Source organism: Moschus berezovskii, chromosome 8 (assembly GCF_049115385.1).
Source record: "Moschus berezovskii isolate FMDL1 chromosome 8, NW_MosBer_1.0, whole genome shotgun sequence".
Taxonomy (NCBI): Eukaryota; Metazoa; Chordata; class Mammalia; order Artiodactyla; family Moschidae; genus Moschus; species Moschus berezovskii.
In genome coordinates this window covers 111,594,328-111,618,554 of record NC_142467.1, presented here as the reverse complement: position 1 = coordinate 111,618,554, position 24,227 = coordinate 111,594,328, and the positions used below count along the sequence as shown (strand labels likewise).

Here is a 24,227-nt window from a genome sequence, read left to right as displayed (position 1 = left end):
ATCTAGACAGCATATTAAAAAGCAGAGACGTTACTTTACCGACAAAAGTCCATCCAGTCAAAGCTATGGTTTTTCCAGCAGTCACGTATGAATGTGAGAGTTGGAGTGTGAAGAAAGCTGAGCACCAAATTGATGCTTTTGAACTGTGGTGCTGGAGAAGACTCTTGAGAGTCCCTTGGACTGCAAAGAGATCCAGTCAGTCCATCCTAAAGGAAATCAGTCCTGAATATTCATCAGAAGGACTGATGCTGAAGCTGAAGTTCCAACAGTTTGGCCACCTGATACGAAGAACTGACTCATTGGAAAAGACCCTGATGGTGGGAAAGATTGAAGGTAGGAAGAAAAAGGGACGAAAGAGGATGAGATGGTTGGATGCCATCACTGATTCAATGGGCATGAGTTTGAGCCAGTTCTGGGAGTTGGTAATGGACCAGGAAGCCTGGTGTGCTGCAGTGCGTGGGGTCACGAAGTGTCGGACACAACGACTGAGCAACTGAACTGAACTGAATATCACCTTGATACCAAAACCAAGCAAAGTGAGCATAAAACAAACAAAAAACAAAAATACAAACATCTCTCATGAATAGAGTCAAAAATCCTTAAGAAAATATTAGTATACACACATGGGCAATAAATTATTCATCATGATCAAGCAGATTTTATTCCAGGAATGCAAGCATGGTTCAATATTCAAAAATTAGTTACCAGGCTAAAGAAAAAAATTACATTTTACATCATATCAACTGATATAAAACAAATATTTGACAAAATTTAATACCCATTCATGATTTAAAATGCTCAGAAAAAGGAGAGAAGGAAATTTCCTCAAATTAATAAAGAGAATCTACAAAATACATACTGCTAACATTATACTCATAAATGAAAACAATACCTTCTAAGATCAGGTAAAAGGAGGGATATCTGCTTTCACAGCTCTTACTCAACATAGTGCTCAAAGTTCTAGTAGTGCCAAATAAGGCAAGAGAAGGGGGGAAAGCATACATATTGGAAACAATAAAATAAACGTGTTCCTGTTTGCAGGTAACTTTTTCTACATAGAAAAAAAATTAGTAATTACCAAATAACCTATTAAAAAAAAGAAAAACCAACTCCTAAAACTAAAATTGGATTCTACAATGTAAAATGATATAAAACTTTAAAAAATCCATTATATTTCTATATTCAGGGAATGAACATGAGGAGGGCACTGCAACAACCCACTTCAGCATTCTCGCCTGGAGAATCCCATGGACAGAGGAACCTGCTGGGCTACAGTCCATAGGGTCACAAAGAGTCAGACACAACTGAAGCCACTTAACACACCACACACATACTGGAATGAACACACAGACAGCAAAATTTAAATACATTATGATTTATATTCACTCAAAACAAACAAATAAAAAGACAAGTATTAAGTCTAACAAAATATTTATAGGACTTATATACCCAAAACTATACAACACTGATGAAAAAGATCAAAGAAGAACTAAGTATATGAAAAGATATAGCACAATCCTTGATTGGAAGACTCTACATAGTAAAGATGTCAGTTCTCCCCAATTTGATACAAGTTCTCAAAATCCCAGCAATATTTTTTTATAACCACAGACAAAATTATTCTAAAATGTATATGGAAAGGCCAAAGAACTAGAATATCTAAAACCATTTTTAAGACTATAGAGGAAGAATCAATCTATCTACTAAGACTTATTACTCTATTTCAAGTTCCAAAACCTATGTGATATAAGCAGAAGGCCAGACACAGGGACTGATGAAAAGAAAAGAATCCACACAGATATGTTCAACTGATTTACGAAAACAGTGCAAAAGCAATTCAACGGAGGATAAATTTTTCCACAAATGGTGCTGGAGCAACTGGACAGAGCTATTTTAAAGAGTTCTTAGACTTGACACCAAAAGTAAGCTCCAGAAACAAAAACTGATAAACTGGACTTTATCAAAATTTAAAACTTTTGCTATATAAAATACCTTGTGTGATAGTATGATTTACAATAAGGAATATATATTTACTTTCTGTCTGGTGTTCCTGGTACATAGATACTAAAACTTCTGAAATTTCCTAAGTGATGAGATTGATAAAGATGCTTCATGTTAATGAGGTGATATTTGGATTTCTCTGAAAGACAGGGCTCGTTGCTAAGAGAACTATTACGTGACTAGAAGGTTGGAACTTTCAGTCCCACCCCCAGAAGGGACAAAACACCAACAGCGAATGATCTAATCAACTAGACCTACAAAATGGAGCCTCCATGAAAACCCAGTAAGACGGTTAAACAACCCATGAAGATATGTATCTATACCAATGAATACTACTCATCAATATAAACAAGCAAACACCCAACAACCTGGGCGACTTTCCAAAGAATTAACCTGAGTAAAAAAAAAAAAAGAAAAATCTCAAAAGGTTAGACACAGCATAATTCTATTTACATAGTATTTTTTAAATAATTTTAATTAATTAATTTATTTAACAGCTGTACTGGGTCTTCACTGCTGTGTGGGCTTTCTGTAGGTACAAAGAGCAGGGGCTTTCTGCAGCTGCGGAGCACAGCTTTCTCATTACGTTGGCTTCTCGTGTTGTAGAGTAGCGCCTCTAGGGTGCTTGAGCTTCAGGAACTGTTGCACTTGTGCTCAGGAGCTGAGGCTCACAGGCTCTAGAAAACAGGCTCAAAAGTTGTGGCACAAGGGCTAAACTGCTCTGAAGCATGTGGGATCTTCCCAGATCAGGTATCGAACCTGTTGTCTCTTGCACCTGCAGGCAGATTCTGTACCACTGAGACATCAGGGAAGTTCTACATATTATTTTTGAAATAACAAAATTACAGAAAGTCTTTTTAGTGGTTGTAGGAAATTAAGGAGTGAACTGGGGCAAGAAGCAGCAAGTGTGGCTATTAAAGGGCAACATGAGGGATCCTTTGGTGATGGAACCGTTCTGTACCTTGACTGTGCATGTGTGTGTTAGTCGTTCAGTCATGTCAGACTCTTGGTGACCCCATGGACTGTAGCCCGCCAGGCTCCTCTGTCCATGGAATTCTCTAGGCAAGAATACTGGAGTGGGTAGCCATTCCCTTCTCCAGGGGAGCTTCCCAACCAATAACCTGGTTGTGAAGCTGTACTACAGGTTTGAAAGATGTTATCACTGGAGGGAAATTAGTAAAGGCACATGAATTGTTCTCTGCATTATTTCTTACAGGTTCATGAGAATCTTTTAAGTACCTCAAAATTTGTTTAAAAAAATGAATGTGTATCTAAGGTTATAGTCCTATCTTTCACAGTAGAACAATTTTGAAGAACATGGAAAAACGTTTAAAAAAAAAGTGACACATGCTAGCCTTAGGCAAACAACTTTAAAGAAAATGATATGAACTGATTTAGAGGGCAGAAATAATCTGGCTCTGTATGAATGGATGACATAGCAAATAGACTTGATTTTTGAACAAAGTGATACATTTTCTCTTTCCAATAATGAACAGTGATATGAGAAATTATGAAAGTTTTTAGAGAGTAAGGGTAATGTAACTGTTTTTTAGTAGCTAGCACATTAAAATGAAAAGTTTCAAAGCTCAGGAAAATAACAGAGATCTGTCTTAAAACGGTGAAATTAAGTGAAAATACTGCTGTTACAGACAGATATGTAACAATGTCCAACAGAATTGCTGAGATATACAAACATCTCAGTGAAACTATACTTCCAACAGAGAAATATAACAGCACAAATGTCAAATGGTAAAGGATCTTTCTAAAATGGAAGACCAAGAAATCAAAACTGAAGGTGCCATAAAGACTTTCCTAGCCATCCCCAGCATTTACTTTCACAGGCTTTTACATACATTAAATCAATGTAAAACTTGTGACCAATGACCCTAACCTCAAATAAAGTTTGTAATCTTCAGAGGATGAAATGGTTGGAAAGTATTACAGACTCAATGGACATGAGTTTCAGCAAACTCCAGGAGACAGTGAAGGACAGGGAAGTGTGGCATGCTGCAGTCCATGGGGTTGCAAAGAGTCGGAGATGACTTAGTGACTGAACAACAGCAAAATCTTTAGAGAAATGAGTACAGGCTAAGGTTTGTAAAATATATATACTATAAGATTACAAAAAACCTTAAACCAGAAGGACATACGCGTGCTGTGATTCATGGGGTCGCAAAAAGTCGGACATGACTGAGCAACTGAACTGAACTGAACTGAGAAGGACATACAACAGTAGCTGCCCCTGGGAGGAGAAAAAGACTAGAAGAGGAACAAAGAAGAGGGCCTTAACATTCTGTAACGTTTTATTTCTTTTACATTAAAAAAAACAGACACAAAAGTGACAAAATACTGCTAATTCTGGTAGTCCTTATATGGATTACATTTGGCTACATTTTATATTTTTCAGTTTTTCAAACTTAAAAACAGGAAAATAAGAATAAATCAGACTTACCATAGGGGAAAAGAACAGAAAAAGGCTTTTGCAACTCACATTTCCCTGACATCCATTTTAAGAGGCCTCACCCAGTGTAACCATATAGATAAAACCTTTCCAAAGAACCATTTATAAAGGTGATATCTGTTGAACATGATTTTACATATATTTGTAAAGGTATTATTTATATTCTTCCAATTGTTTTTGTGAACAATAACACTGTAATTTTATAATATGACATGGATTTACATAAACAAAACCTCATTCTATAACTATTTTTAAGAAATAAAATTCTTGAAGACCTAATCATGTGATTTTGGGCTGGAAGGGGTGGCACAACACACAGCATGTGGGATCTTAGTTCTCCAACCAGAGACTGAACTCAGGCCCCGTGCAGTAGAAGAGCAGAGTCACAGCCACTTGATGGAGAAGGAAGTCTCGCTGTGTTCTCTATTTAGGAATCAATTATAGAGTAAGCTGGCTACGTCTACAAGACCAACGAAGAATTATAATGTGATTTAAAAAAAAATTACAGGTATTAACGTATGCTTAAAATGTAACTTTTAACCTTGCTGGTTTAAAAAAATGTTTCTCAATACTTCTTACTAAGTCAATTATGTCCCCAAGTTCTAACATATTAATGAAGTCCTTATAAATCAATTTTTTTTTTATTTTTAAAAAAATGCTTAAATACTGGTTTTTATATTAGAGGAGTCAAATGGGTCAAAATTTTCTGCTTTCTGCACTTTGTAAGAATCTCCGTTTTTTTGAGATTTTAACATTAAAAAAAGAAATAAGCTGCTTTACAGCATGATGAAATAAAGTCTGACATCAACAATGTATCACCAAAACAGAGGTGACTGAAATAAGGGCAAGAAAAGCAATGCTGGGCTAAGAGGAAAAAACAATAAAAAGACTAGCAGACAATCTATCAGTGAAAAAGAGAAAAAACTAGTGAGCCACATCTAACAAAATGATGAACTCTGGGGAAGAATGAACCTGCAAATCCCTGCCAGAAAGATTCCCTCTTATGCCCAATCCCTGGCAGAAAGATTCCCTCTTATGCCTTCTTTAGACTCAAAGACATATATATAAACTATAAGCAGCACAAATATGGGAAGTCATACCTTTCAGGCCTAAAGTCTGCAACTGAAACAGTTTTCCCAGCTCAAAAGGTAGAACTCGTAACAGGTTGTTATTTAAATGGAGTTCCCTGTAGATGTAAAAATTCCAGGAAGTCAAAAGCTATATTAACTTTAACAGCTAAAATCAACAATATGATTTCTAGGAATATAAAGACATAAATTCCTAATACAAATTTAGTATTATATGCTCATGTCTAGTACAGTGCTTCTCAAATCATATGTGGTTAAAAAAAAAAAAAGACACAACAAAAAATATCACAAACTGCCAGAGGCATACATTTATAAAACACAGGGGGGAAAACAATCAATTATTGTAAAAATGAGAAAGAAAAAGACCAACAAAATAAAAGCCCATTTTTTTTCTTAAGCCCTTTTTTAAGAGCATGAGATTCAACAGATACATGCTGCATATCTCACTGCAAGCTGATATGGCACAGTCCAGAGACTGCCCTGGTCAGCACAGATGGATGTCTCCCACACATATTCCAGAAAGTGGAAATGAAAATCCCGCCTAACATGTAAACTGTGAAAACAGAATTTAAATGATCATATCATGCCCAAACAAAATACTTTATGGTAGCTGCATAATAAGTTTATTAATATTTTTCCAAATTTACTAATGTTTCACTTTATAAATAATGGCAGCTATATTAATAACTACTGATTATTTTAATGATTTGTTTTGCATAGAAAATGTAACTATGAAAAGCACCTTCAGTAGGGAAAAAAGAAGTATCTTCATATACTGGTTAATATTCTATAATAGTAAGTTTTGTCAATTTTTACATGTGAATGAGAACTACTTCTAAAATCCTTGGTTCTTAGAATTTAAGAGAAGCTTGGTTACTACTGAGTAAAACCAGAGGTTGGTGAGGCCATAAAATGAACAAGAAAAACTTGTTCTGAATACCTGTTATTTCCAAATATATCACATGGGAAAGGAGGTCCTTTAAGTAAATTTGGTTCGGAGGATTAGCAGTAATAGTATATACTCATTAAGCCTAAAATTGTCAAAGGGCTGGTCTGGAAACAACAGAGGTTAAAAAAAAACACCTCTCACAAGGTCCTTATACCTTTTCTTATTATTCAGCAAATGATAGAAAGCAGCAGAAAAAGTCAGTGGAATTTTTTTTTTAAAAGGCAGGTAATATGAAATGGCACAAAATTTTCCGTTAGGATTAACATAATAGCTAGAAATTGGCTTTATATTCAACTTGAGTAAATCTCATCTATCTCAGAAAACCGAGGTTACAGGAATTACCATTTACTAATACAGTATTTACCAAACAGGGTTGCTAATAGATTTTTAGTCAGTATCTCAAATATTGCTGATCTCAGCTGGGCCCTTATTACAGCAACTTCACAGATGAAGGAACACTCAGCAAGGTTATAAGAAGCTTGCCCCAAATCACACAATTTATAAATGACAAAGTTTCTAATCGGAACTCTATATGCCTCCTATACTCCACACTACAGTCCCCCACATTCAGTCACTAATTCTAGCTTCTTTCAAGTCCCATCTCAGTTACTATTATGCACAGAAGCCCTGGGACAGTCAAAAAGGTATCACTAATTGGCAATGACTTCCTAGATCCTGTATTAAGGATAAGGGGCCCCAGAATTTAGTGGAGAAAAAGCACCTCAACTGTGTCACAAGCAAGTGCATATATGGAATAACACAAGCACTTTCTGTTTGTTCATTCCATATTTGTCAAATATGAAGTATATTACACAAAACAGCAATAAAATAAATGTTATGTAATGGATCTATGTGACTTATGATTTATTAGCTGATGTTCAATTTTCCCACAAAACTTTACCTCGTTTAATTTTGTTCAAATAACATTAAACTGACAACGTTGTTTCCTAACAAAGTGGTGTTTCCTAACGATATAATATTTTGTTTTAAGGGTATATAACTATGCACTGAGTTGAATCTGTATACCTGAGTGATACCATGTTTCCGAGTTCTGCCGGTAAACTTCGGATTTTATTAGAGGACAGGTCCAGATACACCAGATTGTGAAGCTTGGCAATGTCTGAAGGAATGCGGGACAGGGAATTGTCACTTAAATACAAAGCTGTCAAGTGAGTTAGTGACCACAAAGATGAGCTTAAGCTTCTTACTTTTCCTGTGAAAGAAAAAAAATGGGACAAGAATTAACTCTACAATTTGGTCTCTGGATTAAGTAACATTGAGATGTTTTATTGAGTAATAACTTATCATACAAAAAATTTTGAGAAAGGGGTCAACACCTTATTGATTCTAGAACAATTCACTGCTAGGATTAAGTTATAAACTCTCCACTTAGCAAACTAACCACAACTCATTTAAGGCAATATATCAGTATTTAGATTGTATTGTTATTTTTAAGAGCACAATAGTTAAAAGACTTTATCCTTTAATTAGCCTCAGCTATGACCAGAAAAAGTATGAGTAATTTATAGTAATAATTCTAATATACATGAAACAACAAATTTCAGAGATCAGACACCAATCAGTGCAGGAGAGTGATCCGTTAAGGATGGGAAACAAACAAGTCAGGTCTACTATTATCTGAGCTTACTTCTTGAACAGCAGCACAGTTAGGGGATTCCAGGGGAAGAACACTGATCTCCCCAAAGTACAGGATAAACAGCAAATGTCCAGGGAAGCCAGGATGACTAGAATTTATAAAGGCAGAGTACCAGAGAGGAGAGAGATGAAGAGAGAGCTTTAGAGATTTGAGTTTCCCCCTCAAGTTATCAAGTGATCAGCAGATGCATGCGAGAAACTGCCTGAGCCAGAGGAAAAAAACACCCAAAAGGATCAGAGATAAAAATCCCTAGGTTCAAACATCACTCAAGTTCACACAGCACTCAATAAGATAAAATCCACAATATCTGGCACCTAATTAAAAATTACTAGGTACACAAAGAAACTTTAAAATAATATCCATAATGAAAAGTCAGTCAATTAAGAACAGTCCAGAAGAGATAACAATGACACAATTAGTAGAGATATTAAAAGTTACTTTAAAGATATTAAAAGCCATACTGTCAAAGGCTAGACACCTGAACAAGACTGCACAGACGCTCACATTGAACTTCTCAAATTGAACACCATGGTTAAGAGGAAATGGAGAATGACTGCTAATGTATCCAGGGTTTCTTCCGTGAACAATGAAAATGTTCTCAGATTAACTATGGTAAGGGGTTCACAACAAAATATATAAAAACTACCGAATTTGTACTTTAAGAGGGTGAACTGTGTGAATTATACTGTTACCAATTATAGCTGTCACCAAAACAGAGACAGAAAGACACACACGTAGGCAGAAAATTCCCACATTAATGCAACTATCTAGCAACCCAGAGAGATATTTTCAAAAGTGAAGGCAAACTACAAGATGAAAAGTGCTATGGAGATGGATGGTAGTGACAAATGCACATTATGAATGTATCTAAAAAACTTTTCCATAAAGAGTATTTTGGAACCAGATGTGTTCACTGGTGAATATTACCAAACATTCAAAAAAGAATTAAAAACAATTCTATACAAAGTCATCCAGAAAACTGAAAAGGATACTTCCCTACTCATTATGAGGTCAACACCAACCTGATACCAAAACCAGACAACACCAGGACAAGAAAACTACAATCAACACCCTCATGAACATAAATGTGGCTTTAACAAAAACAAATCCAACAATACATTAAAAGGGATAATGACCAAGTTTAAGATTTGGCCAGAAAATGCTAGGCTTGTTGAGCATTTAAAAAATATAATTTAAAAAATGTTTTCTCAGAAAAGAAAGCATTTTGACAAAATCAGTATCCATTTCTGACTTTTAAAAACCTCTCCTATCAGTTGATTTTTCAGCAGAAACTGAAAATTTCATTTTTATTTTAAAAATAATTTTAAAAATTACAGCGACCCCATAGACTAAATAGCCTGCCAGGCTCCTCTGTTTATGGGATTTTCCCAGCAAGAATATTGGAGTGGATTGCCATTCCCTTTTCCTGGGGATCTTCCCCATCCAGCGAGCAAATCTGTGTCTGCTGCACCTCCAACAGATTCTTTACCGCTGAGCTACTGGGGCCAAATGTAGACTGTTATACAAAAACCTCGTGGTTAACTGCAAAGCAAGTATAAATAGATACACAGGCAGAAAAGGAAGTAACTGAAACAACACTAAAGACCGTCATCAAATCACAAAGAATAAAAGGGCAAAAAGAGCTAAAAATAATAAAACGATGAGCAAAATGGTAAAAGTGATTATATATAAATAAGTCATTACCTTAAACGTAAATGGAGTAAATGCTGGAACCTTTTAGAGTGGATGCACAGATGCAGAAACAATACCCGTAACTATACTGCCTACAAGACACTCACTTCAGAGCTCCTGACACACACAGTGCCTGAGTCAAAAAGGATGGCACGCAGAGCGGAGACCAAAAGAAGCCGGAGCAGGACACTTCTTTTACAGACTGTCAGGAAAGACAACAAGGGCACCACATAACGACTAAAGTGTCAGGCCAGGAGGGCTTATAGCAACTGTGAACACATATGCACCCAACACAGGAGGCACCTCAGCACAGAGCGCAAATACTGGCACGGTACTGACCAGAGACACACTGGTATGTCTTCTGTTACCTGTGCGTTACTGACCAGAGAGATCAATACAGGTTTATAGAGCGGTACAATTAACATCACTGTGCAAAGGTGTTAGAACTTAAACTGATCAAGGGTTCATTATACAACTTGTGATTGTCATTATCATCACATCTTGCTCCGTTAGATTTTGTTCCAACCTTCTAAATATTATAAACACAAGTTTATTACTGTAAAACTATCAGAAATGACATATCACAAAATTTCTCATTTGAAAAAAGAGCCCCCTTCAAAGATCCACCTTGTTAACTATCAGGTAAAAGAACATGTTCTAGAGGAAATAATATCCACAGGACTAAAAAAGAATCCTGTCAGAAAGTGGAGAGTCTGCTCTTCCCAGGGAAAGCACAGTGAAACAGTATATTTGTAATAGATGTTCTGTTCCTCTGCACAGAAATGCCTGCTGTACTGTCTATCACACGCTAACAAAATATTAGAAGGCTTTAGTAACACAGGTACAAAGTTTCAAATAAATACATTAAGTGCAAAAAAAACTTGTTGATATTTACTCAAACATGAGCACGTCAACATTCACTTACATAACAAATCACCAGCCACAGGCGTTAGTTTCTGTAAAAATTCCCCTGGTCAATAATGTGTCAACAGACATAAAAGGAGAAATCAACAGTAACAACTGACAAGGCATCAGAGAGAAAATCAATGTGGAAACAAAGACTTTGAATGACACATTAGACAAACTGACTTAGTTAGATAAACAACATATAGAGCATTCCATCTGAAAGCAGTAGAATAAACATTCTTTTCAAGAGCACAGGAACATTCCCTGGTCCTGGAAGACCCCACATGCCTCGGAGCAAAACAGCCTGAGACCCACAACTGCAGAGCCTGTGCTCTAGAGCCGGCAAAGAGCACACACCCCAGAGCCTGTGCAACAAAAGCAGCTACTGCAGAGAGAAGCCAAGCACCACAATGCAGAGGAGACCCCACTCAGTTAACTGGAGAAAGCCCGCAGGCAGCAACGAAAGCCCAGCACAGCCAAAAGCAAATGAATGAATGAATAAGTCTTTCAAAAAGTCATAGGATTATCTCAACAAATGCAAAAACACTTCTGATAAAATTCAAATCCATTTATGACAAAAATCTCTCCAGAGATTGTGGGTTCTCTCCAGCTAGCATCATACTCAACTGTGAAAAGCTGCAAGCATTCCCTCTAAGATAGGGATCCCCAATCCTCACACCAGTCCATGGCCTGTTAGGAACTGGGTTGCATAGCAGGAGATGAATGGCTGGGGAAGCAAGGAAAACTTCATCTGTGTTTACAACCTCTCCCCATTGCTGACACCACCATCTGAGTTCCACCTCCTATTAGATCAGCAGTGGCATCAGATTCTCATAGCAGCATGAACCCTACTGTTAACTGCACATGCAAGGGATCTATATTGCAAGCTCCTTATGAGAGTCTGAGGTGGAGCTGAGGCAGTGATGCTAGTACTGAAGAGCAGCTGCAAATACAGATTATTTATCATAATATATATCATACATGTAATATATATCATATATTATATATATATAATAATATACTATATATATCATATATCATAATACATCAGCAGAGAGGTTTGACTGCACAGAGACCATAATAAATCAATTGCTTGAAGACTCCTATCAAATCCCTATCAGTGAGTGGCAAGTGACAATTAAGCTGCATCTGGTGTCAGGGTTTATAGCTGCAAGTGAGTTGACATACTTCAATTGTACAGCTGCACCTGGTAGCAGGCTTTAAGTCAGAATTCAACACGATTTTAGTCCATGAGTGGCCCGCGCATTATCTTCTTTACCACTTCCATCTGTGCCTCTTTCCTGCACTGCATACTGTCTCAGTCAATTTTGGTAGGCCCACAAGGTAATCCAGCCAAAATGAGTAAAACACAAACATTGCTGGAGGGCTTCTTTGAACAGAGCAAAAGACCCAAAGAAGAGACAGCAGAAGACTCCAAGACTACTAACAAAAAGAAAGCTGCATTTTAAATACCAGAGTTCTATTTAAATTAGAGGTTCATTGCAACAAGTGATTCACATTCTCCAAGGCCACTTTATGTAATATGTGGCAACCAGTTATCCAAGAAGCCATGAAATCATTGAGAACTGCTTCACCATATGGAGACCAAGCATAATGCATTAAAAAACAAGTCTTTAGAGTTAAAAAATAAACATGTAACTATGAAAAACAGAAGCAATTACTGAAGGCCACCATGTCATCAAATGTGTCTGCACTGAGAGCATCATTCTTAGTAGCTAACTGCACTGCTAAAACTAAAAGGCCTCTACTACTGGTGAAGAGTTGATCCTGACTGCTGCTAAAGTTCATTTATCATGAACTATTAGGAGATGCTGCAGTTCAAAAGATGGCACGAGTTCCTCTTTAGGCCAGCACCGTAAGTAGACGAATGGATGAAACAGCAGAGGATATTGAGGCACAATTGTTCAAAAGGATCAATAAGTCACCGCTGAATGCAATCCAGGTTGAAAGTCTACTGATATTGACAAAAGGACAAAAGTACTTGTCTCTGTGTGATACATGTTCAGGAGGACGTGCATGAGGATATGTTATATGCACTTTTGTTGGCAACCAACATCACAGCTGCAGAACTATTAAACAATGATTAAACATCAGAAAAACAGAATTGGTCATTTTGTGTCTCATGGACAGAGTGGCTGCCATGACTAGATGGCTTGTTGGTTTCTTTCAGTTCAATTCAGATGCTCAGTTCAGTTCAGTCGCTCAGTCGTGTCTGACTCTTTGCGACCTCATGAATCACAGCACGCCAGGCCTCCCTGTCCATCACCAACTCCCGGAGTTCACTCAAACTCATGTCCATCCAGTCAGTCATGCCATCCAGCCATCTCATTCTCTGTCGTCCCCTTCTCCTCCCGCCCCCAATCCTTCCCAGCATCAGAGTCTTTTCCAGTGAGTCAACTCTTCGCATGAGGTGGCCAAAGTATTGGAGTTTCAGCTTTAACATCAGTCCCTCCAATGAACACCCAGGACTGATCTCCTTTAGGATGAACTGGTTGGATCTCCTTGCAGTCCAAAGGACTCTCAAGAGTTTTCTCCAGCACCACAGTTCAAAAGCATCAATTCTTCGGCGATCAGCTTTCTTCACAGTCCAACTCTCACATCCAGATGCTCAGTCATGTCCAACTCTTCGTGACCCCACGGACTGCAGCACTCCAGGCTTCCCTGTCCATCACCAACTCCCGGAGCTTGCTCAAACTCACATCCACCAGGTCCACAATGCCATCCAACCATCTCATCCTCTGTCATCCCCTTCTCTTCCTGCCTTCAATTTTTCTCAGCATCAGGGTCTTTTCCAATCAGTCAGTTCTTCATATAAGTTAGCCAAAGTATTGGAGCTTCAGCTTCAGCATCAGTCCTTCCAACGAATATTCAGGACTGATTTCCTTTACAATTGACTGGTTTGATCTCCTTGCGGTCCAAGGGACTCTCAAGAAGAGTCTTCTCCAACACTATAGTTCAAAAGCATCAATTCTTCAGCACTCAGCCTTCTTTTTGGTCCGACTCTCATATCTGTACCTGACTAATGGAAAAACTATAGCTTTGATTAGATGGACCTTTGTCAGCAAAGTAACGTCTCTGCTGACTAGGTTTGTTGTAGCTTTTCTTCCAAGGAGCAAGCATCTTTTAATTTCATGTTAAAGTAAGCATCTGCAGTGATTTTGGAACCCAAAAAGAATAAAGTCTGTCACTGTTTCCACTGTTTCCCCATCTATTTGCCATGAAGTGATGGGACCGGATGCCATGATCTTCATTTTCTGAATGTTGAATTTTAAGCCAGCTTTTTCACTCTCCTCTTTCACCTTCATCAAGAGGCTCTTTATTTAGTTCCTCTTCGCTTTCTTTTTTCCCATGAGGGTGGAGTCATCTGCATGCCTGAGGTTATTGATATTTCTCCCAGCAATCTTGATTCCAGCTTATGCTTCATCCAGCCCAGCATTTCACATGACGTTCTCTGCATATAAGTTAAATAAGCAGGGTGACAATACATAGTCTTGACATACTCCTTTCCCAATTTGGAACCAGTCCATTGTTCATGTCCAGTTCTGACTGTTGCTTCTTGACCTGCATAGAGATTTCTAAGGGGAAAGGTAAGGTGGTTTGGTAATCCCATCTCTATTTCCACAGTTTGTTGTGATCCACACAGTCAAAGGCTTTGGCATAGTCAATGAAGCAGAAATAGATGTTTTTCTGGAACTCTCTTGCTTTTCTTATGATCCAATGGATATTGGCAATCTGATCTCTGATTCTTCTGCCTTTCAACAGGAGAATGTTGGATCTCACCAAAAAAAGATACTCCAGGTCCAAGGGCAAAGAAGAAGCCCCAACAAGATGGTAGGAGGGGTGAAATCACATTTAGAATCAAACCCCAAACCCACCAGAGACACTTGGAGGGCTCAAACCTCGTGCGCACCAGGACCAAGCGACCCCAGTTAGACGGAGCCAGACCTCCTTTTGAGTGTGTGAGTGTCTGCTGCCGAGGCACAGGTCAGCAGCAGCCTGCCGCAGGGACAGGGGCTCTGGGTGCAGCAGACCTGGTCACACAGCGTGTGGCATAAGCCTTCTTGGAGGAGGTCGCCATTAGCCCCACCACAGAGCCACCGAGCAGACGACCCACAAACTGCAGAACAATTATACCAAAGAAATCCTTGCAGTAAGAAAGTTCCAGGACCCACAGCAGAGTTCCCAACCTGGGGATCCAGCAAAGGGACTGAAAAACCCCAGGGAATCTGACTTTGGAGGGCAGTGGGAGTTGATTACAGAACTTCCACAGGACTGGGGAAATAGACTCTTGGAGGGCACAAATAAAACCTGGTGCGCACCAGGACCCAGGAGAAAGGAGCAGTGTCCCCACAAGAGACTGAGCCAGACTTGCTGGTGAGTGTCCAGGAGTCTCTGGCAGAGGCGTGGGTTGACAGTGGCCTGCTACAGGGTCAGGGGCACTGAATACTACAGTGCTAGCATAAGTCCTTTTGCAGGAGGTCGCCATTAACCCCACCATAGTTTGGTCTCAGTAAAAACAATAGGGAGGGAATACAGCCCCACCCATCAACGGAAAACTGGATTAAACATTTACTGGGCATGGCTTTGCCCACCAGAACAAGACCCAGTTTATCCCACATCAGTCTCTCCCATCAGGAAGCTTCCACAAGCCTCTTATCCTTATCCATGAGAGGGCATAAAGAGTGAAAACCACAATCACAGAAAACTAACCAAACTGATCACATGGATCACAGCCTTGTCTAACTCAATGAATGAGCCATGCCATATAGGGCCAACCAAGACGGATGTGGAGAATTCTGACAAAATAGGGTCCAATGGAGAAGGGAATAGCAAACCACTTCAGTATTCTTGCCTTGAGACACCATGAACAGTATGAAATGGCAAAAGGTGGTTGCATTCAACGCCAAACTGGAATGATGGGGATGACAAGTGAACATGGGGACTTCTGACATGTTTCAAACCTTAGCAGAGATTTTGAAAGAGACTGAGCCAGGGCCCTCATTCTCCCAGCTGGTACATGGTCACCTACCGCAGCTCTCAAGTAAGTCTGAGAATTACTTCCCAACCACAAAAGACCCTGAACTGGGAAGGAACAGATCCACAACCCATCTGTGAATAAGCCAGGTGAAACAACTTTGTCCTTGCTAGAAAAGAATCAATTGCTCGAGATAGCAAATGACTTGGCCTTTAAAGTATGCTTGAGACAACTTCAAATCTCCATACATTCTGGATTAAAATCAAGGTGGAATACCCTGAGATGGCCACAAAAGCACTGAAAAGCCTGCTTCCATTTCCAATATTCTATCTTTGTGAAAAGGGGTTTTCTGCAGTGACAGCAACTGAAGCGAGATTAGAGTAGACTGGCCACAAGCAACACACTGTGGGCATCACTGTCCCCCATCACTCCAGACGGCACCATCTGGCTGCAGGAAAATAAGCTCAGGACTCCCACTGATTCTGCATTATGGCAAGCTGTGTAATTATTTCACTCTGCATCATAATATAATAATAATAGACATTAAATGCAAAGTAAATGCAATGCATCTGAATCCCCCTGAAACCATCTCCCTCAATCTCCTGGTCTGGGAAAAATTATGTTCCACCAAACCAGCCCTGGCACCAAAAAGGTGGGGGAGTATAGCTCTAAAATCAGGAACAAGACAAGGATGCCCACTCTTCACACTTTCGTTCAACACGAAGGTGTGAAGGTCCTAGCCACAGCAATCAGACAAGAAAAAGAAATACAAGGAACCAAATAAGGAAAGAAGAAATAAATCGTCACTATTTTGCAGAGGACATAACTATACATAGAAAATCCTAAGGACAGAAAACTACTAGAGTTCATTCATGAATTCAGTAAACTTGAAGGATATAAAGTTAACATACAGAAATCTGCTGCATTAATATACACTAAAAGCAAACTATCAGAAAGAAATTAAACAATCCCATTTATTTTTATTCATAAAGAACAAAATACCTAGGAGTAAACCTACCTAACGAGGCAAAAGACTACTCCAGAAACTATCAGACCCTCACTGTCTTCCTGTTGAGAAGCCAGTTGCTGTGAAGTTTCTAAGGTGTACACATTTCTGGGTAGTGCCATGAGATTTACTTGTCTCTTGCATGATAAACTGGTGATCAGGAAAACCTTCATTTTATGGATTTGGAAAGACAAATCAAGATGAATTATAATTTATTTTGAAATTTATTTGTAAATTTCTGAACCAACAGCAAATGTAGATTAATGCATCCAGAAGATTCAAGCCATTTTTATTCAATCATGTCACTGTACTAAAGTCATAACCTGTTAACCAGCATATTACTTTCTAGCTCTGAAACTATTTTTAATGGAAAACTCTTTTCCAGTTATCCAGCTTTGTAATTAAATAATCTTGAATTAAAGATGAAAGAAATTGAAGATACAAGTAGATAGAAAGGTATATTATGTTCTTGGATTAGAAGAATCAATATTGCTAAAATGATCATACTATCCAAGACAATCTACAGATTGAATGCTGCTGCTGCTGCTAAGTCACTTCAGTCGTATCAGACTCTGTGCGACCCCATAGACGGCAACCCACCAGGCTCCCGTGTCCCTGGGATTCTCCAGGCAAGAACACTGGAGTGGGTTGCCATTTCCTTCTCCAATGTGTGAAAGTGAAAAGTGAAGTCACTCAGTCGTGTCCGACCCTTAGCGACCCCACGGACTGCAGCCCACCAGGCTCCTCCATCCATGGGATTTTCCAGGCAAGAGTACTGGAGTGGGGTGCCACTGCCTTCTCCAACAGACTGAATGCAATCCCTATCAAATTACCAATAGCATTTTCCACAGAAGTGGTACAAAGAAATTTTCATTTGTATCAAGACAGAAAAGACTCTCAAATAGCCAAAACAATCTTGAGAAAGAAAAACGAAGCAGGAGGAATTACACTCCCTGACTTTAGTCTATACTGCACTATAAGCTACAGGACTCAAAACAGTATGGTAGCAGCATAAAAACAGGACAGGACATAAAGTCCAGAAATAAAGTGACACACTCATGACAATCTGTCAATGTATGACACTCATGACAATCTATGACACTCATGACAATCTATGTCAATCTATGACACTCATGACAATCTATGTCAATCTATGACATTCATGGTCAACCTATGACAAAGGAGGCCTTCTCTGTCAAGAGTATACAACAGAGAAAAGACAATCTCTTCAATAAATGGTGCTGGGAAAACTAGAGAGTTACATGTAAATAAGTGAAGTTAGAACATTCTTTAACACCATGTACAAAAATAAACTCAAAATGGATTTAAGATCTAAATTTAAGACCAGATACTGAAAAACTCCCAGAGGAAAATATAGGCAGAACACTCTTTGATATAAATCACAACAATATTTTTTATTCTGGATTTGTCTCAAAGTAAATAAAAGCAAAACTAAACGAATGCAATCTAATTAAACTTAAGTAGCTTTTGCACAGCAAAGGAAACCACTGATCAAACAAAAAGACAACCTATTCGATGGGAGAAAATATTTGCAAATGTTATGACCTATCAACATAATATTAACATTAATATCAACATATTCAACAGTTCATACAACTCAGTATCAAAAAAACAACCAACTGGGACTTCCCTGATGGTTGAGTGGTTGAAAAATCCACCTGCCAGTGCAGGAGACTTGGGTTTGATCCCTAGTGTAGGAAGAGTCCACGTGCCTCGGGGCAACTAAGCCCACGCACAACTACTGAAGTCTGTGTGCCCTAGAGACTGTGCTCTGCAACACGGGAAGCCACCACAAGTAGCCCATGCACCAAGTGGAGAGCAGCCCCCACCCACTGCAACTAGAGGAAGCTCGTGAGTAGCAGCAAAGACCCAGTGCAGCCAAAAAACACAATCCAACCTGATTGAAAAATGGGCAGAACTGAATAGACAGTTTTCAAAAGAGGAAATACAGATGGCCAACAGGTACATGAAAAGAAGTTCAACATCACTTATCATTCAGTTCAGTCACTCAGTCGTGTCTGACTCTTTGCGACCCCATGAATCACAGCACGCCAGGCCTCCCTGTCCATCATTAGTGAAATACAAATCAAAACCACAATGAAATATTACCTTACACCTGTCACAATGGCAATCCCTGAAAAGAACACAAATAAATGTTGGCGAGGATGAGGAGCAAAAGGTACCCTTCTAACACTGCTGTATGAATGTAAACCGATATAGCCACTGTGGACAAGTGTATGAGGTTTCTCAAAAAATTAAATACAGAACTGCCTTAGGACTCAGAATTCCATTCCTGGATATATATCCAAAAGAAACAAAAACACAAATTCCAAAAGATACATGCTTTCCAATGTTTATAGCAGCATTATTTACAACTGCTAAGATACAGAAGAAACCTAAGTGTCCATCAATAGATGAATGGATAAATATATTAATATATACATATATAAAATGAAATACTACTTGGCCATTGATGAAATTCTGCCATTTGCAACAACATGGATGGACTTTGAGGGTATTGAGCTAAGTGAGTTAGGTCAGACAGAGAAAGACATATACTGTACAGTATCATTTAAATATGTGGAATCTAAAAAAATATAACTAGTGTAATAACAAAAAGGTGGTACATTCACAGATTCAGAGAACAAGCTAGGAGCTACCAGTGGGAAGGGAGGGCAATACTGGGGTGAGAGGTACGAACTTCTGGGTAAAAGGCCCACAAGGATGGACTGAACAACACAGAGATTACAGTCAATATCATACAATAACTGTAAACACCGTGTAATCTCTATAAATATAAGAATTTTTTAAATTTTAATAAAAATACATCCTCTTATACACTAAAAAAAAAATTTTAAAAGCTCAGTAAGCTAAGAACTTCCTCATTCTTGATGAAGCGCATCTACAAAAAGCTTAGTGATGAAGAAATAAATTCTTTCCCTAAGGTCAGAAACAAAGCAAATTTATCTACTCTCACCACTACCATTCAACATTATATCGTGGGTTCTAGCTATTCCAAGACAAGAAAAATTAAAAAGGCAGATATAAAGAATCTTTATTTGCAAATATCAAATCATCTATGTAAAAAAATCCTATGGAATCTATAAAAATGCTACCAGTAAGTGAGTTTAGCAAAGCTGTACAGCAAAGATCAATATACAAAAATATCTACTGTATATCTGTATCCCAGGGACAGCGGAGCCTGGTCAGCTACCATCTACGGGGTCACACAGAGTCGGACACGACTGAAGTGACTTAGCAGCAGCAGCAGCAATGAACAATGAGGAACTGAAATTTAAAAACTGTAGCATTTACAATTCAGTTCAGTCAGTCGCTGGGTCGTGTCTGACTTTTTACAACCCAACAAACTGCAGCACGGCAAGGTCAACTCCTGGAGCTTGCTCAAACTCATGTCCACTGAATCAGTGATGCCATCCAAACATCTCACCCTCTGTCATCCCTTTTTCCTCCTGCCTTCAATCTTTCCCAGCATCAGTCTTTTCTGACGAGTCAGCTCTTCGCATCAGGTGGCCAAAGTACTGGGGCTTCAATTTCAGCCATCAGCCCTTCCAATGAATATTCAGGATTGATTTCCTTTAGGAATGACTGGTTTGATCTTCCTGCTGTCCAATGGACTCTCAAGAGTCTCCTCCAACATCACAGTTTAACAGCATCAATTCCTTGGCGCTCAGCTTTCTATATGGTCCAACTCTCCCATCCATACATGACTACTGGAAAAACAACAGCTCTGATTAGACAGACCTTTCTCAGCAAAGTAATGTCTCTGCTTTTTAATATGACTAAGTTGGTCATAGCTTTTCTTCAAGGAACAAGTCTCTTCTAATTTCATGGCTGCAGTCACCATCTGCAGTGACTCTGAAGCCCAAGAAAAGAAAGTCAGTCATCGTTTTCATTGTTTCCCCATCTATTTGCATGAAGTGATGAGACCAGATGCCATGATCTTAGTTTTTGGAATGTTGAGTTGTAAGCCAGCTTTTTCACCTTCCTCTTTCACCTTCATCAAGAGGCTCTTTAGTTCTTCTTCACTTTCTGCCATAAGGGAGGGTGGTGTCATCTGCATATCTGAGTTTTTTGATATTTCTCCTGGCACTCTTGATTTCAGCTTGTGATTCATTCAGCCTGGCTTTTCGCATGATGTTCTCTGCATATAAGTTAAATAAGGAGAGTGACAATATACAGCCTTGACATACTCCTTTCCCAATTTGGAACCAGTCCGTTGTCCGGTTCTAACTGTTGCTTCCTGACCTGCATACAGGTTTCTCGTAAGGTAAGGTGGTCTGATATCCCCATCTCTTGAAGAATTATCCACAGTTATATATTATTATCTATCAAACTTATGTTAACACCTAGGGACAAATTTGACCAAAAAAAAAAAGTGAAGAATCCAAGTGTACTAAGAACTACAAAAGAATGCTGAAAAAAATGAAAGGAGTCCTAAGTGAAGAGATAACCTCTACAGTTGACCTTTGAACAATGTGGAGTCCCCCACACGTAACTTACAGCCAGTCCTCTTAATGTGCAGTTCTGTTCAGATTCAACCAACCTTAGATGGTCTAGTGCTGTAGTACACATTTATGGAAAAAAATCTGCACCTATGTGGGCCTACACAGTTCAAACAGGCAAGTTCAAGGCTCAATTGTATATGGTGGAGATGCCATGTTTGGCAGCTAAAGAGACAACAGCCATTAATTTAGCCATCGTTTAATGACTAGTATGGTGTGGCAACAGAATGGCAATAAGACAAAGTTTCCAACCTCGGGATTTTTTTATGTGAGCTCCATAATAAAAACAGCAATCAGCAATAGGAAAATGAACAACAGATAAGAACAAGTAACTTAATCAATAAAAAACAAAGGGTCAGTCATTTTACAAAGTTCATTTCAGTAATAAAAGAGATAAAAATCTAAATAAAACATTTCTACCAATGCAAATAGCAAAATAAGAAGATTAATACCCAGTACTGGCAAAGCTAAGAGGGAAACACACATTCATTATGGGAAAAATACAACCATATTTTAAACCAATCTTGTAATAATAGCTACTAAATTTTAACTTTGACTATTCTTTGCCCTATCACAATTCTACAATTAGAGGTTTACCTTATAAAAATATATTCAAGAATGCCTAGAAATATATAATACTGGTAGTAGGGAAAAATGTTAATAACAAATGATCGTTAATAGAGTATACTTAAATTATGACTCATATACACAATGATATTCTGCAGCTATTAAAGAGAATTTAGTAGAGCTCTATACAATGATATGGAAAGATGGTCACCAGAACAAGAAGAAAAAAACGTATTTCAAAACATTACAGTACTCCATCTGTAGGAAAAAATCTTGGTTTAAAAGATCAACAGTTATAAAAGCAAAAGAATGTAACATACTGTAGAGAAAGATAAATCTCTACTAACAGAACTAATAAGCTATTCAAGAAACTAAGGTTCCTAATTTTCTGATAGAGGTCAAAGAAGAAAAGAAACCTGAGGTTCTAATGTTATCTATTTACTTTTCTATTAAAAACTGAACATATTCATGAGTACTCAAAAATTTACATTCAGTTTTAAGCAGTTTATAGTGACTTCAGAAAGGCTGGGATTATCTTGGTCTAAGTTAAAAGCCCTGTTTTGATTGGCAAATTCATTCTAAAGTGCCCAGAATTCTTAATTGCTAAATACCAGGAAACAGAAAGAATCTCATTGGTGTTCCCTGAAATTAAAGGGATGATTGGCAAAGAGATTAGGAATAATTCAGTTAAGTTCAGTTCACTCACTCAGTCATGTCCGACTCTTTGTGACCCCATGAATCAAAGTATGCCAGGCCTCCCTGTCCATCACCACGCCTGAAGCTTACCCAAACTTATGTCGATCGAGTCGGTGATGCCATCCAGTCATCTCGTCCTCTGTCCTCCCCTTCTCCTCCTGCCCCCAATCTCTCCCAGTATCAGGGTCTTTTCCAATGAGTCAGCTCTTCGCATGAGGTGGCCAAAGTACTGGAGTTTCTAGAGCAGCAACAATCCTTCCAATGAACGCCCAGGACTTACCTCCTTTAGAATGGACTGGTTGGATCTCCTTGCGGTCCAAGAGACTCTCAAGAGTCTTCTCCAACACCACAGTTCAAAAGCATCAATTCTTCGGTGCTCAGCTTTCTTCACAGTACAACTCTCACATCCATACATGACCACGGGAAAAACCATAGCCTTGACTAGACTGACCTTGGTTGGCAAAGTAATGTCTCTGCTTTTTAATATGCTATCTAAGTCGGTCATAACTTTCCTTCCCAGGAGTATGCATCTTTTAATTTCATGGCTGCAATCACCATCTGCAATGATTTTGGAGCCCAAAAAAATAGTCTGACACTATTTCCACTGTTTCCCCATCTATTTCCCATGAAGTGATGGGACCAGATGCCATGATCTTCATTTTCTGAATGTTCAGCTTTAAGCCAACTTTTTCACTCTCCTCTTTCACTTTCATCAAGAGGCTTTTGAGTTCCTCTTCACTTTCTGCCATAAGGGTGGTGTCATCTGCATATCTGAGGATATTGACATTTCTCCCGGCAATCTTGATTCCAGCTTGTGCTTCTTCCAGCCCAGCGTTCCTCATGATGTACTCTGCATATAAGTTAAATAAACAGGGTGACAATATACAACCTTGACGTACTTCTTTTCCTATTGGAACCAGTCTGTTGTTCCATGTCCAGTTCTAACTGTTGCTTCCTGACCAGCATATAGGTTTCTCAAAAGGCAGGTCAGGTGGTCTGGTATTCCCGTCTCTTGAAGAATTTTCTACAGTTTATTGTGATCCACACTGTCAAAGGCTTTGGCATAGTCAATGAAGCAGAAAGAGATGTTTTTCTGGAACTCTCTTGCTTTCTCCATGATCGAGCGGATGTTGGCAATTGGATCTCTGGTGCCTCTGCCTTTTCTAAAACCAGCTTGAACATCTGGAAGTTCATGGTTCGCATATTGCTGAAGCCTGGCTTGGAGAATTTTGAGGATTACTTTACTAGCATGTGAGATGAGTACAATTGTGCGGTAGTTTAAGCATTCTTTGGCATTGCCTTTCTCTGGGATTGGGATGAAGACTCACCTTTTCCAGTTCTGTGGCCACTGCTGAGTTTTCCAAATTTGTTGGCATATTGAGTGCAGCACTGCCACGGCATCATCTTTCAGGATGTGAAACAGCTCAACTGGAATTCCATCACCTCCACTAGCTTTGTTCGTAGTGATGCTCTCTAAGGCCCACTTGACTTCACATTCTAAGATGTCTGGCTCTAGGTCAGTGATCACACCATCGTGATTATCTGGGTTGTGAAGATCTGGTCGTTTTTGTACAGTTCTGTGTATTCTTGCCACCTCTTCTTAATATCTTCTGCTTCTGTTAGGTCCATACCATTTCTGTCCTTTATCAAGCCCATATTTGCAT

At 38.8% G+C, this 24,227-nt stretch overlaps 1 protein-coding gene across 5 annotated transcripts in view; it reads right to left on the bottom strand.

Moving 5' to 3' along the window:
- CNOT6 (CCR4-NOT transcription complex subunit 6) overlaps positions 1 to 24,227 on the bottom strand; it is a 94,121-nt gene that overhangs the window by 24,573 nt on the left and 45,321 nt on the right. For 3 of the 5 annotated variants that reach the window (XM_055431528.2, XM_055431530.2, XM_055431532.2), the window contains exons 3-4: positions 7,526 to 7,712; positions 5,563 to 5,648 (exon numbers count right to left, since the gene is read on the bottom strand). The exons of the other annotated variants lie outside the window; for them this stretch is intronic. In XM_055431528.2, the coding sequence (XP_055287503.1) occupies positions 5,563 to 5,648; positions 7,526 to 7,712 (273 nt within the window). The remainder of the gene's footprint in view (positions 1 to 5,562; positions 5,649 to 7,525; positions 7,713 to 24,227) is intronic. 5 annotated transcript variants of the gene reach the window in all.